This window comes from Oncorhynchus keta, chromosome 30 (assembly GCF_023373465.1).
Source record: "Oncorhynchus keta strain PuntledgeMale-10-30-2019 chromosome 30, Oket_V2, whole genome shotgun sequence".
Lineage (NCBI taxonomy): Eukaryota > Metazoa > Chordata > Actinopteri > Salmoniformes > Salmonidae > Oncorhynchus > Oncorhynchus keta.
Window position 1 is genome coordinate 34,841,925 of NC_068450.1, and position 16,625 is coordinate 34,858,549.

The 16,625-nt window shown below is 47.0% G+C and overlaps 1 protein-coding gene across 2 annotated transcripts in view; it reads left to right on the forward strand.

Annotated features, from left to right (window-relative positions):
- LOC118363440 (vascular endothelial growth factor receptor kdr-like) overlaps nucleotides 1-16,625 on the forward strand; it is an 83,958-nt gene that overhangs the window by 14,222 nt on the left and 53,111 nt on the right. For both annotated transcript variants that reach the window (XR_008087572.1, XM_052488338.1), the window contains exons 2-10: nucleotides 4,610-4,697; nucleotides 6,045-6,247; nucleotides 8,394-8,521; nucleotides 9,762-9,921; nucleotides 10,022-10,158; nucleotides 10,249-10,432; nucleotides 10,905-11,031; nucleotides 11,248-11,417; nucleotides 12,918-13,074. Coding sequence is in view for 1 of the 2 variants with exons in the window: in XM_052488338.1 (XP_052344298.1) it covers nucleotides 4,610-4,697; nucleotides 6,045-6,247; nucleotides 8,394-8,521; nucleotides 9,762-9,921; nucleotides 10,022-10,158; nucleotides 10,249-10,432; nucleotides 10,905-11,031; nucleotides 11,248-11,417; nucleotides 12,918-13,074 (1,354 nt within the window). In the remaining variant the exon portion in view is untranslated. The remainder of the gene's footprint in view (nucleotides 1-4,609; nucleotides 4,698-6,044; nucleotides 6,248-8,393; nucleotides 8,522-9,761; nucleotides 9,922-10,021; nucleotides 10,159-10,248; nucleotides 10,433-10,904; nucleotides 11,032-11,247; nucleotides 11,418-12,917; nucleotides 13,075-16,625) is intronic.

Below are 16,625 nucleotides of genomic sequence, written 5' to 3' on the forward strand. Positions count from 1 at the left end.
GACTGGCAGATCTGGAAGAGTCTGGTTGACTGGCAGATCTGGAAGAGTCTGATTAACTGGCAGATCTGGAAGAGCCTGGTTGACTGGCAGATCTGGAAGATTCTGGCTGACTGGCAGATCTGGAAGAATCTGGCTGACTGTCAGATCTGGAAGATCTGGCTGCTCCATGCTGACTGGCGGCTCTGACTGCTCCACGCTGACTGGCGGCTCTGGCTGCTCCATGTCGGCTGACAGCTCTGGCGGCTTCTTACAGACTAGCAGCTCTGGCGGCTCCGTGCAGACTGGCAGCTCCTTGCAGACTGGCAGCTCCTTGCAGACTGGACAGCTCCTTGCAGACTGCCAGCTCCTTGCAGACTGCCAGCTCCTTGCAGACTGGCAGCTCCTTGCAGACTGGCAGCTCCTTGCAGACTGGCAGCTCCTTGCAGACTGACAGCTCCTTGCAGACTGACAGCTCCTTGCAAACTGACAGCTCTGGCTGCTTCATGCAGACTGACAGCTCTGGCTGCTTCATGCAGACTGACAGCTCTGACCGCTCCATGCAGACTGACAGCTCTGACTGCTCCATGCAGGCTGGCAGCACCTTGCAGACTGACAGCTCTGGGTGCTCCATGCAGACTGACAGCTCTGGCTGCTCCATGCAGACTGACAGCTCTGGCTGCGCTGAACAGGCGGGAGACTCTGACAACGCTGGAGAGGCGGGAGACTCCGACAGCGCAGGAGAGGAGGAAGGCTCTGATAGCGCTAGACAGGCGGGAGACTCCGGCAACGCAGGAGAGGAGAAAGGCTCCGACAGCGCTGGAGAGGCGAGGCGCACTGTAGGCCTGATGCGTGGTGCTGATACTGGTGGTACTGGACCGAGGACACGCTGGCACAGGATGGGCTAGACTGTGAAGGCGTACTGGAGATCTTGAGAGCAGTGCTGGCACAGGACGTGCAAGGCTAGGGATGTGCACAGGAGGCCTGATGCGTGAGGCTGGCACCAACTTCACCAGCCGACTAACACGCACCTCAGGACGAGTATGGAGCGCTGACCCAGGTGCCATCAAATCCCCGACACGTTCCGTTGGGCGAATTCCATGCAAAAAGCACCAACACAGCAACTCCCTCATTTCTCTCTCCTCCAATTTCCCCATTAACTCCTTCACAGTCTCTGCTTCGCTCACCTCCAACACCGGCTCTGGTTCTGGTCTCCTCCTTGGCTCCTCACGATAAACAGGGAGAGTTGGCTCAGGTCTGACTCCTGACCCTGCCACACTCTCCCTGAGCCCCCAAGACATTTTTGGGGCTGACTCTCAGGCTTCCATCCGCTACGCTGTGCTGCCTCCTCATACCTGCGCCTCTCAGCTTTCGCCGCCTCCAGTTTTTCCTTGGGGCGGCGATATTCTCCAGGCTGAGCCCAGGGTCCTTTACCGTCCAGTTCTTCCTCCCATGTCCATTTCTCCAGGTGGTGCAGCCTCTCCCACTGCAGCTGCTTCTGTTGCCTCTCCTGTGGCTCCTGCCTGTTAACACGCTGCTTGGTCCGTTTGTGGTGGGTGATTCTGTAACGGTTTTCATATGGTGAAGGAGAGTCGGACCAAAATGCAGAGTGTACATTGCGATCCATGTTTATTGAAACAAACGTAACACGAATCTAAATACGAACACTACAAAACAATAAACGTAACGAAAACCGAAACAGCCTATACTAGTGTGAACTAACACAGAATAAAGACATCAAGACACTAAGGACAATCACCCACAACACAACCAAAGAATATGGCTGCCTAAATATGGTTCCCAATCAGAGACAACGATAAACACCTGCCTCTGATTGAGAACCACTTCAGACAGCCATAGACTTACCTAGAACACCCCACTAAGCTACAATCCCACTACATACACACCAAATACAAAAACCCATGTCACACCCTGGCCTGACCAAATAAATGAAGATAAACATAAAATACTTCGACCAGGGCGTGACACTCCAGAAGTTCAGTGAGGATCTCTGAATAATCCAATGTTGACCTAAATGACTAATGATGATAAATACAATCCACCTGTGTGTAATCAAGTCTCCGTATAAATGCACCTGCACTGTGATAGTCTCAGAGGTCCGTTGAAAGCGCAGAGAGCATCATGAAGAACAAGGAACACACCAGGCAGGTCCGAGATACTGTTGTGAAGAAGTTTAAAGCCGGATTTGGATACAAAAAGATTTCCCAAGCTTTAAACATCCCAAGGAGCACTGTGCAAGCGATAATATTGAAATGGAAGGAGTATCAGACCACTGCAAATCTACCAAGACCTGGCCGTCCCTCTAAACTTTCAGTTCATACAAGGAGAAGACTGATCAGAGATGCAGCCAAGAGGCCCATGATCACTCTGGATGAACTGCAGAGATCTACAGCTGAGGTGGGACACTCTGTCCATAGGACAACAATCAGTCGTATATTGTACAAATCTGGACTTTATGGAAGAGTGGCAAGAAGAAAGCCATTTCTTAAAGATATCCATAAAAAGTGTTGTTTAAAGTTTGCCACAAGCCAACTGGGAGACACACCAAACATGTGGAAGAAGGTGCTCTGGTCAGATGAAACCAAAATTGAACTTTTTGGCAACAATGCAAAACGTTATGTTTGGCGTAAAAGCAACACAGCTCATCACCCTGAACACAACATCCCCACTGTCAAACATGGTGGTGGCAGCATCATGGTTTGGGCCTGCTTTTCTTCAGCAGGGACAGGGAAGATGGTTAAAATTGATGGGAAGATGGATGGAGCCAAATACAGGACCATTCTGGAAGAAAACCTGATGGAGTCTGCAAAAGACCTGAGACTGGGACGGAGATTTGTCTTCCAACAAGACAATGATCCAAAACATAAAGCAAAATCTACAATGGAATGGTTAAAAAATAAACATATCCAGATGTTAGAATGGCCAAGTCAAAGTCCAGACCTGAATCCAATCGAGAATCTGTGGAAAGAACTGAAAACTGCTGTTCACAAATGCTCTCCATCCAACCTCAATGTGGCAAAAGGTCGCAAAGTTCAAGGGGGCCGAATACTTTCGCAAGGCACTGTATATAAACATTAATGTAAAGTTTTCTAGGAATCTCAGTGTACATTCTTTTTTCTCAGCTCGTGTTCAAGATGCACCGGCATATTCTTCAAGGCCTTTGTTTATGTACATCGATCTATCCATATGGAAATACACACATGGGCAATAACAACTGAGTAATATCTACAGACTATGTCTGGAGATTCTGATCTCTGATTATGTTTCGCAGAAGTAGAAGTATTAAAGAGAGCAATGTAGTATACTTAGACCCTATACTGGTAGTACTCTGTCATACTGAGAGGAATGTTTTCATCACTTTGAAAACCCTTGACCACATCCCTTCCCCTCCAAATAACCTTGGACTATGAAACAATGATGTTACAACATTTTGGAAGGAAGTTGGTATTTGAGTGCCAACGTTGGCACTGTCAGTTCATTCTTGGACAACAGCTGTTCAGACCCCCACAATAAAACAAATTGCAACTCTGTGTACTTTTGAGTGTGTATGCGTGTGTGTGTGTTTTCTGTGTTCTCCTGCATTTGTGTGTGTCTAGGTTTCTGGAGTCCACCCAGGGAATTAGCCTTGTTGTGTAATTCCATTGTCTTTCTGGATACTGTCAGCGCTGGGCAGGCAGACATTTGCTCTTAAAGAGAACCTTTTATAAACGTGTTTGCCTGGAAACCACATGTTGACTGTACACAAGCTGCTTGGGGAGTAGAGAGTCAAAAGAAGGAAATCACTTGTGAGACGGTCACAACTCACGGACAGCAGAGAGAATGACAGTGCTTCCTATGCTGAGCACCGCGAGCAGCACCTATCAACAGCTTCAGCCGGTCCACCAACAACTGGGATTTTTAATCCAACTTCCCCTTTTGTCCCTCTTCTCTATAAATGTAATAATAGAATACAGTGCATGCAGCAAAGGTCAGAGGTCAATCAAAAAGTGAATCTGCCCATATACTGTAAGTGTGTGTCAGCATTGTTATAGCATGGAGAAAGAGAGGAAGAGAGAGTCCCCACCAAACTAGATTGACTGATTGAGCTGGACGACATGTTGCCGAGCTCATCTGGGTCTGCCCAGTTCTCCCCGGTTCTGACTGGAGTGACCTCTCTGGCTGAGGGGCACAGCTGCTCCCCATGCCCCCCCTACTCCCCCCTCCCCTTCTCATCTGCCTCACACCCACTCCTCTCAAACACACTCACATAACTCATCACTATCAGACCAGACCAGTATCCTCCAGCACCCTACTCTGCACGGACTGCCCCGTAAACACCTCCCACCCCCTCACAGCAGAATAGACCAGCACTAAGTGAATACACATGGGTTGTACTCAGGAAAAAACTCCCAATGCATTTATCACCCCACTGGTGAGTCAGACTGTAGGATTCAGAGAGTGAGAGAGGAACTGGTTGACTGTAAATGGAGGCATGGTGTAATTTGTTGTATGAGAGTACTATGAAGCGCCACTTTGAAGTGTTCAGAGGGTGTTCTTGTATCCAATGACTCAGAGTGTTAGCCAATGTCTGAATGTGTGTGTGTGTGTGTGTGTGTGTTTCTGTGTTGTACAGGTCAGGTCAACCTTCCAGCCCCTCTGCTGCTGCCCTTTGAGGACACACACCTTCTACACGCAGGGAATTCACTCAACCTCACCTGCAGGTATTATACACACACACACACACACTGAAACAAAATACTTAATGTCAAGTTCCCCAACAACAAGAGTTGTTCCTGACCACACAAGTTTATCTTGGTCAGGTCATATGGACAGAAAAAAGGTGGGCGATGACTGTTAAAATGTGTCATTCATTTTGATGACAGAGGTAAAGGAAAGAACTCCCTGGCAAGGCTTTCATCAACAACAAAAAAACAGGTTCATGCAACCCCCTCCCCCGTTATTCATTAGATCAGGGTCAGTCAGGAGGTGAGGCCAGGTCCTTCTCCAGGTGATGGCTGTTCTCTGGACTATCACTGAAGCAATAAAGACCCAAGCTCTGATTTGGCCCTGTTAGACAGCTAGGCCAGGATAAAGAGATATATATGAAAAGGACTGCAGGAGCATCAGACCACAGAGGCAGATAGGCAGTGACTCTCCCAGCCAGGCAAACAGTGTGGTCGCAATTTATCAATCTGTTCCAATTGGGGGCCGGTGGGACCCCTGTCTGTCGGAAGTTCACACATTTGTTAAGCGTTTAGAGAGCCTTGCATCATTTTCTAGGCACTCCAGGAATGCTAACCCCTGTGGCCCAATGCAACGCTTCCCTACAAGGCCATGTGCTAAAAAGGCCCCGGACGGTAACTGTCTATGGTTTCTGGCCTCTGGATGAGAGTTTCTTGACCCCAGGCAATGTAGGCAGAGGCAGTGGTATGCAGTGAGACATATTTCAAGCTCCACCGGGATCGCTTTTAATGGGACCTTAAAAAAACGAACACTGGAGATAATGTGTTATTTGAGCACATCGTCCCAGAGATCCCAGCCAGGTTCCCATGTAAAAGTCCCCGTTATCAAGATGACTCCAGGTTATTGGCCTTCGAACACTTCCAAATAAACAGAATTTGAGAGGTCCTGAGGGGAGGGGCCACTATCAAAGTCAAGTCAGGTCAAAGCCAGCATTTAACACTGATTTCACTATCAATTCTATATCTAAGTAATACTGAGATCGAATATTGAGAGCTGGTGCCTGTGTCCTGTAAGAGCATGTTTGTGTGCATAAATCAGGTGAGACAATGAAGGTGTTTGACCTGGTGATGACATGCTGACCTGAGGATGACGACCCAGAGCTCTAGGGGGTGTAGGAGGGTAATAAGATAGTGATGATGCAGGTGGTCTGGCTGACCCTCTCAGATGGACCCTCTTTACTTTGTCACTTAACTTAGAGGTTGCCCTTAACCACAGATCTCCAATCAGATGTCCCTATCCTCAATCTAAATCTTAACCATTAGGGATAATAAATAATATCGGATCCTGTGTCAGTTATTATGGATAACTTCTGCTGTCTTCATCAGAGGTGCGTCCCAGCTGCACTGGAGGCTGCCCTGGCGGAACGTCACCTCGGAGGGGGTTCATGTGGAGGAGTGTGAGCCCCGGGCGAACGCCCACTGTAGTAAGCTGCTGGTGAGAAACCTGATCCCCAACGACACGGGGCTCTACAGCTGCAGGTACGCCCAGCCCTCCGCCGACATCAGCTCTACCTACGTATATGTCAAAGGTGAGACCCGCTTTATACTGTTCAGACATTGTAATGATGATGGTATAGCACCTTTCATACATACAATACTGTGTTTGCATCCCAAATTGCTTTCCATGTACATGCTGACAGAGTAGATCATCATTGTTGAGTTCTATAATGACATTCTCCCATGAACTCCATTGAAATCCAGCATGTGAAAATGGAAATGAAAGGGATCTCACTTTGTGATTAAATCAGTTGTTGTATTCTGTTAACTTTAACGCCGATAAGGAGCTTTTTCACATTCTTTACGTTTTTCCCCCATCATTTATTTTGTTGAGTTGGTTTGTTTCACAGCAACATAAGTTCAAGACATTCTCTCTAAGAACGGGTGGTGATGTTAAATGGGCCGACACCTTCCAGTGCAGTGTGGTGTAAACAGAGCCAACAAATACAACAAACTTAGAGCCTCTTTAACGGCCAGGGTAGGGCCACGGTCACTGAACAGCCTGACGTTTTCCGGCATGATACAAGAGCTGGACGCCAGACAGCCCCCCAAACAAAAAATGGAATTAGAAAAGAGAGGCTCCATCCATTCCACACCTAATTTAGCCAAGCATCAAAAGCCAAGCTCTCCACATGTTATAAAGAGCATGTCATTACAGGTATATGAGTATATGTAAAAGGGGGTAGTCAAAGACGGGCAGAAGGAGTTGTGCTTCTAACAGGGAGAGGAAGGCTTTCCTCCGCTGCCCGACTCCTTCTGGAACAGGGAAGGAGAGTGTGATCGCATCGGAAGCCCTGGTCATTGACTATTATTTCCTGCTCTCTCCGGCTTCTGTTTTCCAGTCAGTCTGTCCTGGAGCCTCTCACGACACCGGCTATGATCTCTCCCATGTTACAGGCCTAGTCCTCCCTTAAAACTCAGTGAGAGGAATGCAGGACAACACTAAATATCTTTAAACATTGTCATAGTTGAGATTGACATCAGTGTCCCTTTAAATATCGTAGTCTCAGTCTGAGGGACTGTGGTGGGGACACGTCTCATGGAATATCTGGGCAGAGAGAGATAAGAATGTCAAGCCTGATTAATAACCGTTTGTAGAAGAAAAACAGAGAGGTCCTTCTATCTCTCCAGGACATATTTCTCTCCAGGACATATTTCTCTCCAGGACATATTTCTCTCCAGGACATATTTCTGTCCAGGACACATTTCTCTCCGGGACATATTTCTGTCCAGGACATATTTCTCTCCAGGACACATTTCTCTCCAGGACATATTTCTCTCCAGGACATATTTCTCTCCAGGACATATTTCTCTCCAGGACATATTTCTCTCCAGGACATATTTCTGTTTATGACATATTTCTCTCCAGGACATATTTCTCTCCAGGACATATTTCTGTCCAGGACATTTTTCTGTTTATGACATATTTCTTTCCAGGACATATTTCTGTCCAGCTCCTGTGTCTTAATGTCTGGCCTTTAGAACAGATGCTGATATTCATGGCCAAAGTAACATTGTGACGCAGAAAAGCACTGGACAGGTTGTGTGTCTTCCTACTGAGGTCCTAGCCTGACTCCCTGCCTTCTCTCTCTGTCTCCCCTGGCGATCTGACAGCCTGGTAGCCAAGTGTTTAGTCTAACCAGGATTCTTTCAAAGCCCTTCCAACTGTTTATTACATCATTTTCCCTGTTTGTTTTTCAAATACTAGTCCCTTTATCATGCCTAAACAGCTCAGCCTGCCACAAATCACTCAAGTATTTGTCTAACCACGAAGTTCCCACAGCAGGTCTGTGAAGGAACAGCCAGTCAGAGAGGCTCTGGATGCCTGCCCTGGTGAGAAAGACTGGAGCTGTGATAGCTATGATAGCTCCGTCTCCACCCTGTCTCTTTATCCAGATCTGCACCTAGCAGGAGGAGCAGGAGGGGGTTTGGAGTAGGAGCGGATCTCACTGGTCTGGAAGATTCTATTTGATCTCTGTGTGAGATGGATGGCCTAACATTATCCTCACTTTGATTTTTAAAACCTGTTTTTTTAAAGAAAATGTTCTCTCCTGCTTCACTTTAGGCTGAGGACCACAACTTTCAACTTTTATACAGCAAAACCATTTAGTTAAATTAAACGATATTAAAAACGTAGGACCTTAAATAATGATTGGTATTTTCTGATTTGTTCTACAGATGAAAAACATCCGTTTGTGGAGCACCATTTCCGCAATCCATCCACCCTGTTTAGCTACAGACATGAAGCCACCCTAGTGATTCCCTGTAGAACAACTTCTCCTGACCAGATCGTCACTCTTGAAGCGGTAAGACTTTTCATGATCATTTGTCATTTGAAATGGGCATATCATTCCCATTGTCTTTCAAAATAGAGCAAATGTTAGCATTTATTATGAGACTTAGCAATGTTGACCAGTTGTACGAGATAGTATGGGCATGAGATTGATGACTTTACCAGACAGAGTGTACCATGACAATGTCTGAAAGACGTCACTAAAGTTAAGATCGCAAAGAGACATGGTAAACACAGGGCCTCTGCACAATGGACAACTTAGGAGTTCTCACACCCATCAAACGGTAGGCCATTCAGGCATGCGGAAACAGCCAGGGGACAGTGGCCAGGGGGAAGGGAGGCTCAGGGGCAGGGACAGAAAAGGGAGTCATCCTGTCTGCTTCCTGTTAAGAACAGGAAGGTCCTCCAAGACAGATTTTCCTCAGAATAGAATCTCTCTCTAAATATAGACGACCTCTTTTTAAACATCTTGTCCAGGAAATGCGGATCTAAAAAACAATCCATATCCAATCAGAGGAAACAATAGGCTGATGATGCTCCTGGGTATAGTTAAGTGATTTTTAATATAATTATATCAGGAGGAAATCTCTCTCGATGTGACCAAGCTCCTTGTCTTTTTGCAGTAGCCTTTAACACGAGACGGCCTTCCTATAAATCATGTGCAACAGTGAACAGAGTGGCTCTTTTCCTTCAAGATGCCACAGCTCAGAGCCACCACCCTCAACAATAGATGGCTGTGTTTGTATTCACAGGGTTGATATATAGCTGCGTCTCACAATGCCTTGGACATGGACAAACAAGTCTTATTTAGAGGGCAAAGATAGTGGGTTGTGTGACCTTGCTACTGGAAGATCTATGGCATTTCTCCTTCCTGCCTGCCTGCTTCCTTCCTTCCCCTCTCTCTCCTAGCAGCATAACACTTGGCTGGAGAACAAACAACCGCAGTGGTAGGCCTTGGCCACATCCATCCATTTCATCCTTTGTTCAAAGTCAATAGTGCTCCGCGCATCACTGCATGGATAATTGCGATGGTAACACTCCATAAAACCGCAAAAAGGAATTAGATGTCGGCTCTGACGGGCAGGCGTCGCCAGCTGAGCTCATTGGAGCGTGGAGTTTCATACCAAACCCAGTTGTCCGCATCGTACTTCAGTCTGACTGGCTGAGTGCTTTTTAAAGACTGCAGAACTAGAAGCTCCACTAAACATATAAAGCCCCTTCATAAACACCTTTCTACCTGTCTCTTCTTTCAGTGGCCACCCTTATCAAAGGAGGTTGAACAAGGGAAGGAATGGGACCCCAAAATGGGCTTCAAGATCCCATACGGTCCCTACAAATCCTATCATCTCCTAACCTGTGTCACCAGCGTCAACGGCCAACGGGTCCAGTCCAAATACATCCCTCTGAGGACTAGTGAGTAACTTCTCCTTCTCTTGTTGAGCTCTTAGAGCGACAGGGAAACTACCGATGGTGTTAATTCACCCTGTCTTCCCTTCTACCTCTGCTTGCATAGCTATCTTGCTGAGGAACGTGAAGATCAACCCAAGACGTATCAAGCTGTTAGTGGGAGATAGCCTGGTCCTCAACTGCTCCGCAGAGACCACCTTCAATGGAAGGATCAACTTCACTTGGGAATACCCAAAGAGAATGGTAAGCTCTAAGTCACTCAACATCCTTTAAGATTACTGGTCGACGAATCCGCTGTTTCAGGGTTGTTGATGAGTGCCTTCGCGTCCCCAGGTCCATCGGAACCCTATCATCAACAAGTCCAAAGAAGATCCGGCTTTGGTCACCAGTATGTACCAAGCAATCACCTTGTCCAACATCACCATGGACAACAGGGGCGTGTACAGGTGCACGGCCGATATAGGGAGCGCTGAGACGGGGAACAAGAAGCACGCCTCAGCCAAAGTCACCATCTACGGTGGGTCACTGTGTTAGAAACTGGTCCTGCGTGAAGGCAAGGTCTCACTGAGCTAAGGCAGAGGCAGACATAACTCCACCGTAATGTTCATCTTCAGCAACGATTGTGTGATCAAGCGATAAGGCCAGAGGGTGTGGTGTATTGCCGATATAGCAAGGCTCGGGACTGTTCTTAAGCACGACACAACGTGGAGTGCCTGGATACAGCCCTTAGCTGTGGTATATTGGCCATATACCACAAACCCCCGAGGTGCCTTATTGCTATTATAAACTGGTTACCAACGCAATTAGAGCAGTAAAAATAACTATTTTGTCATACCTGTGGTATACGGTCTGATTTACCACGGCTGTAGGCCAATCAGCATTCAGTACTCAAACCACCCAGTTTATGATCTCATTTATAATACATTTATGGTGTTGTTTTTCAACAGTCGTTTTCATGCTTTCGCTATTGGTCTTCTGTGTGATTTCAGAACATCCATACCTGAATGTGTCCTATAAGAATGAACGGGCCAGGAGAGTGGTCTACACCGAGGGTAGAAACAAGCTGATGTTTGAACCCAAGGTCAATGCACTGCCACCGCCCAACACTATGACATGGTAAGACTGAGTTCAGCTGCTGGGACTATTCACTGAATGTATTGTCAACTCCTGATGAATATAATGGCACTGTTGTGACTGTGTGCACTAAACTGGAGCGTACAAGTGTTCGATTTGGGATGCAGAGTTGCTGATCTATTATCATCACAACTTTCATATTAGTATGTTACGATTTGCTGAACTTCTAAAGTAAATGTGGGTGTATCCCATTCCCAGGTATAAGGATGGCGTCCCCATCAACGAGAACTCCACCTGTTACGAGTCTTCAGGCTACAACCTCTTCGTCAAGGACGTGAAGCAGAAGGATGCCGGGGTCTTCACCATCGCCCTGGGCAACAAAGAGAGAGGCCTCTACAGGAATCTCAGCTACACTCTGATAGTCCAAGGTAAAGCTCTTATATCCCCATGATATCCCATCCTATATCCATCCTTTATCCCTCCAAATGACTGGCGATCCTGAGGAAATGAAGCAATGCCCTGGACTTTGGGCCTCAGCATTTCGAGCAGTCTCAGCACTTTGGGTTGTGTACCCCCTGGTTGGTGCAGGGCTGCAGGTAGCAGCAGCTCCAGCATGACAGGAACCTGGGGGCTTGTGGGGTTTGTTGTTTCCAGCAGTGGATTGACGTAGTCGGGCCAGCTGGTATTGATTAGCCAGGCTCTTTTTGAAGGGGCTTCGCGGGTTGTGTAAACGGCCCTGTCTCTTCACCCTACCCACTCTAGACCTAACCTTTATTTACATCATGTGTATGTAGCCTACAGCACCGCTCATGTAAACAACATGATACAGGGCTATATGTGTACTGTATATGATTTAGCATAGCATTTGAAACAAATATATTGTAATGATTGCCATGTAAATACTGATGGTCGTTAACACTAGCGGTTATAAACGTGGTCGGTATTTTGTTATGGGGCTTTGATAGTGAGTTGGATGGAGAGTCGGGGAGTGCATTGTGCTTGCCGTTAAGAACTGTGTTGAGCAACACATGTGCCACTCAGATACTACTCCAAGCTGTCGATGGGGGGCAAAAAAATGCATCACAAAGTATTCCATTCCGTTCCCTGCACATTATCCAATAATCCTCCTACTCTGCCAAAGTGTAAAGGTCAGCCCCATATAAATTGTATTTATAGTCCCTCACGTTCCCGTTTGCTCCACAAATCATTATTATTGGAATGACAAAAAAAAAGACTCACGCTCACAGACACAAACAATGGAAGGAGAAAAATAAAGGAAATTCCTGGGAACAGTTAGGGAACTATTTTAAACATCGTTCATCAAGCGTTTGAAGTCCAGCCCCAGTGTTCCAGATCTCAAATGGATTCAGCAGCCGGGGCTTGAACTGAGGACATTACTGAGAGAAACCGTGTCACGACTTTGCACATACGCACACATGTACGCACGCACGCACACACACAACACACACACACACACTGACTGGTGGAGAATGATTAACTGATGTGAGCAGAGCATTCCTCTTGAGGTGGCATCCAGTCAGTAAGTCCGTCAGTCTGGTTTTGATTACTGCTGTGCTCTCCCACACTGCTGATCCACTGACCTGGGACGGGGTATAGGGCCACATCTGGCCCATAGGCAGCTGGGTAGAGACTGGGCCAAGCTCTGAGACACTGACACCCTGATGTGATGGACAACCCCCAGGGTATCAGGGCTATGCAATCACTCAACCTTTTTCAAGCACTTTACAGCCGACTCTCAGAGGTTAGAAGACAACTGGTGTCCATGGGACATTTTCCATGGTTATTCATCATGATGACAAACCTCTCTCTCATTATAAAGACATTATTTACCGCCAATGGCCAGGTGTAACTGTTGATGCAACAGTGTCTGATCTCTTTGTCTCTATGTGTGTATGTGTCTCCCACAGTGAGACCAAAGATCTCTGAAGAGGAGGTGGCCTCGGAGTACGTGCAGCCCTACATGTTCGGCATGCAGCATCAGCTAACCTGCACCGCCTTTGGAGTGCCCATGCCCAACATCACGTGGCTCTGGCAACCATGCCATCCTGACCCCACCGACAAAGAGTGAGTCACTAACAAAGAGTGGGCCATCCTAGGCTGTTTATCCTGGGCAATCCAGGTGGTTATATTAACTAAATCGTTAACTAAACTGTGAAGACCATTTTGTTTGTATTCACCTACGGTGTCAGTGCCTTTGAGCCTTACAGTGTGCTCTGCACTTCTTGTTTTAAGTTTTCACAATGTTCCTTCGTTCCTGATGTACTTCGATGTGTTCTGTTATTTATTGTAAACCATAAGAATATGTTAGAACTGTGTAGTATCTTGCACAACCATAACGCACCACTTCCAGGAAACAACCATAAGGCAGCACTTCCAGGAAACAACCATAACGCACCACTTCCAGGAAACGACCATAACGCACCACTTCCAGGAAACAACGATAGGCACCACTTCCAGGAAACGACCATAACGCACCACTTCCAGGAAACGACCATAAGGCACCACTTCCAGGAAACAACCATAAGGCACCACTTCCAGGAAACAACCATAAGGCACCACTTCCAGGAAACAACCATAAGGCACCACTTCCAGGAAACAACCATAAGGCACCACTTCCAGGAAACAACCATAAGGCACCACTTCCAGGAAACAACCATAAGGCACCACTTCCAGGAAACAACCATAACGCACCACTTCCAGGAAACAACCATAAGGCACCACTTCCAGGAAACAACCATAAGGCACCACTTCCAGGAAACAACCATAAGGCACCACTTCCAGGAAACAACCATAAGGCACCCCTTCCAGGCACCACTTCCAGGAAAAACATAAGGCACCACTTCCAGGAAACAACCATAAGGCACCACTTCCAGGAAACAACCATAATGCACCACTTCCAGGAAACAACCATAAGGCACCACTTCCAGGAAACAACCATAAGGCACCACTTCCAGGAAACAACCATAAGGCACCACTTCCAGGAAACAACCATAAGGCACCACTTCCAGGAATCAAAGCACTAAATTCAGAACTGTGATGAAGTCATATCTTTTTTCTCAAAAACCCAGTCTATGAATCAAAATGTTCTGAGTCACCAGAACCATCTGACTGACAGAAACTGCCGGATCACGGGGAGGGTCACTGCGCATTTCTAGTTATTTCTGTAACATAGACGTGGTGTTCTGAGTTTATTGTTTTGGTTCTTGGAAGTGCAAGACTCATACCTCCACGTATCGTCCATATGTCCACACAGACCCTGAGATTAATTGTCCTCTCGTCTGGTCTCTGTCAATGCACATGATTAGTGAAGCAGACCAGCATTGTCCCTGCCAGTGCACATCCTGGTTATGTTTTGGCTGAGTGTTTACGTTTGATCACCCTTTGGGGGGCCGGCAACAAGCGGATGCATCAGGTATTCAGGGGAAATGGAAAGAGAGCCTTTGACGCTACTTCCGCTTTTGGGTGTTAACAAGGCAACACTCCATCTTAACTCCTCCTCCACATTTACTGGATTGGTTCAACAGTGCAGAAGAGAACCTCCCCCGGCAGTTTATTTCTTCTCGTCAGGACTTTTACGCCTGCTGCGTTAAATTAGGGTTTGTTGATGCTGAGCTCAGCTGTCAGAGTATTGGAACTGGATCATACACACACACACACACACACACACACACACACACACACACACACACACACACACACACACACACACACACACACACACACACACACACACACACACACACACACACACACACACACGCGCGCGCACGCACGCACGCACGCACGCACGCACGCACGCACGCACACACACGCAAACACACACACACGCACACACACACACAGAGTCTGTGAGTCTGGAGTCCAGAACCACCGGGCTAGCCCGAGGCTCCCTCTCCAGAAACAGGCTTGCATCCATTTAATTGACTCTGTCCCAAAATACAGACATTTGTCAAAGAAATGTAGCCCCGGGAGAATTCCCCACTCATTTGTGGCCAGTGGCTCTGTGGGTGGGGAGAGAGGATATTTTAGTCTCAAACTCCCCAAGCTTCTATAGAGCTGAATGGGACAGAGCGTGTGGTATGGGCGTGAATGTCGACCTGCTAGGGAACCTTCATAAACAACATGAACAGTGTATAAGACAGTTCGTATTTGATTAATGATGGGCAGTCCCACCTATGTGAAGCTAGCCACAATAAGGATTAGCCACAATAGTGGAATTTGTGGTTTGCCTTCCAAGTAAAAGTCCCTCTTTGAATGTGATGCAAATGGATACAAATAGTGGAATCATGCCATATTTAGACTAGATAATGCTAAACAAGGTTAGTAGTATAAGTAGTATATGTTTTTTGACATGCAAAGACCCAACACCGTTCCATATTTATAGAGCTGAACGGGACAGAGCTTGTGGTATGAGTGATTGGGCGGCTAGCGAACCTTCATAAACAACATGAACATTCCCTGAGAGCCAGAGCTGCTATACCCCTGTCAGTGACAGCAGGGGTCCTTTCTGAGGCGAAAACTGAGGCAAACAATGGGCCATTACCGCAGGGTTATCAAGTGTTGGTTATCAGGACCCCACACCGCTAGAAAAACACGGCTCGGGGATGGCCTCACAATGGAGGGCCTGAATTATGTTACACTTCAGGCGCTGTAACTTGACAAATACTTCTGTTAATTATCCATCATTCGTAAAAAATATTTTGTAAAAACACTCCTGGTTGCCAAATTTGTAACAGAAATGATGGTGGAGGTTCAAGCTGTGTCAAGGTGCCTCATTTCTGCAGCCCTAAAGATAACCAGTTCTGGCATTGGAAAAAGTTGCTCATAAACGATTGAAGCTGAAAAGGGCCTGTTTTTTCAACAGCTAATGAGGGAGGTGCATCAAATAGAGGTTTCAGCCCAGCCACAGCCTAGTTGGAGGCAGATTGAGCCAAATGTTTGTTTATACAGTTCAGACCCCCTTCAAGTATTTCTCATTGCAAATTGACCATTTACCATTTCAGGATCAGACCTCGTATAAATCACAGTCCCCTTGTGGTTGGGGAAGCGTAACGTCTTAGATAGCAAGAAAGAGGGATGGGAGAGGTGAAGGAGGCAGGAAGGGTTCTTTCTTTATCAGCAGCAGGGTAAGAAGGTATCAGCTGTCTGTTGTTGACCCACCAAGGTCTGGGGATTAGCCTTATCTCCTCTAGTCAGAGAATGAGGGGGTTTCCTGTGCGAGGTGACGCATAGCACAGCCCTTCCTATCACCCTGCCGTTTCCTCCTGCCTCCCAGCCCGCTCAGCCTGGCCGCCTCACTCCTCATCAGTCTGATTGTTCCCCTCAGTAGACTGGAGGAAAGCGAGGAGTGGAGGAGAGGCTGGCTGGTGTTTGTCTGGTTTAACAATCCTAGGCAGCCTGGGCTTTAGCCCGCCCTAAAAGGCCACACAAAATCTATAATGTTAGTCAGAGCCTCATAAGGCTAAATGCCTGACCGCTCAGAGCGACACATTGTAAAACTGTTTGGGCCACTTTCGCTGGTCCATAGTGTCATTTCTGATTCCCACTAATGAAATATAGGAAAGGATGACATGTCCACACAGCATTCTGCTCTAAGAGTCTTCTGTTTTGTCCAC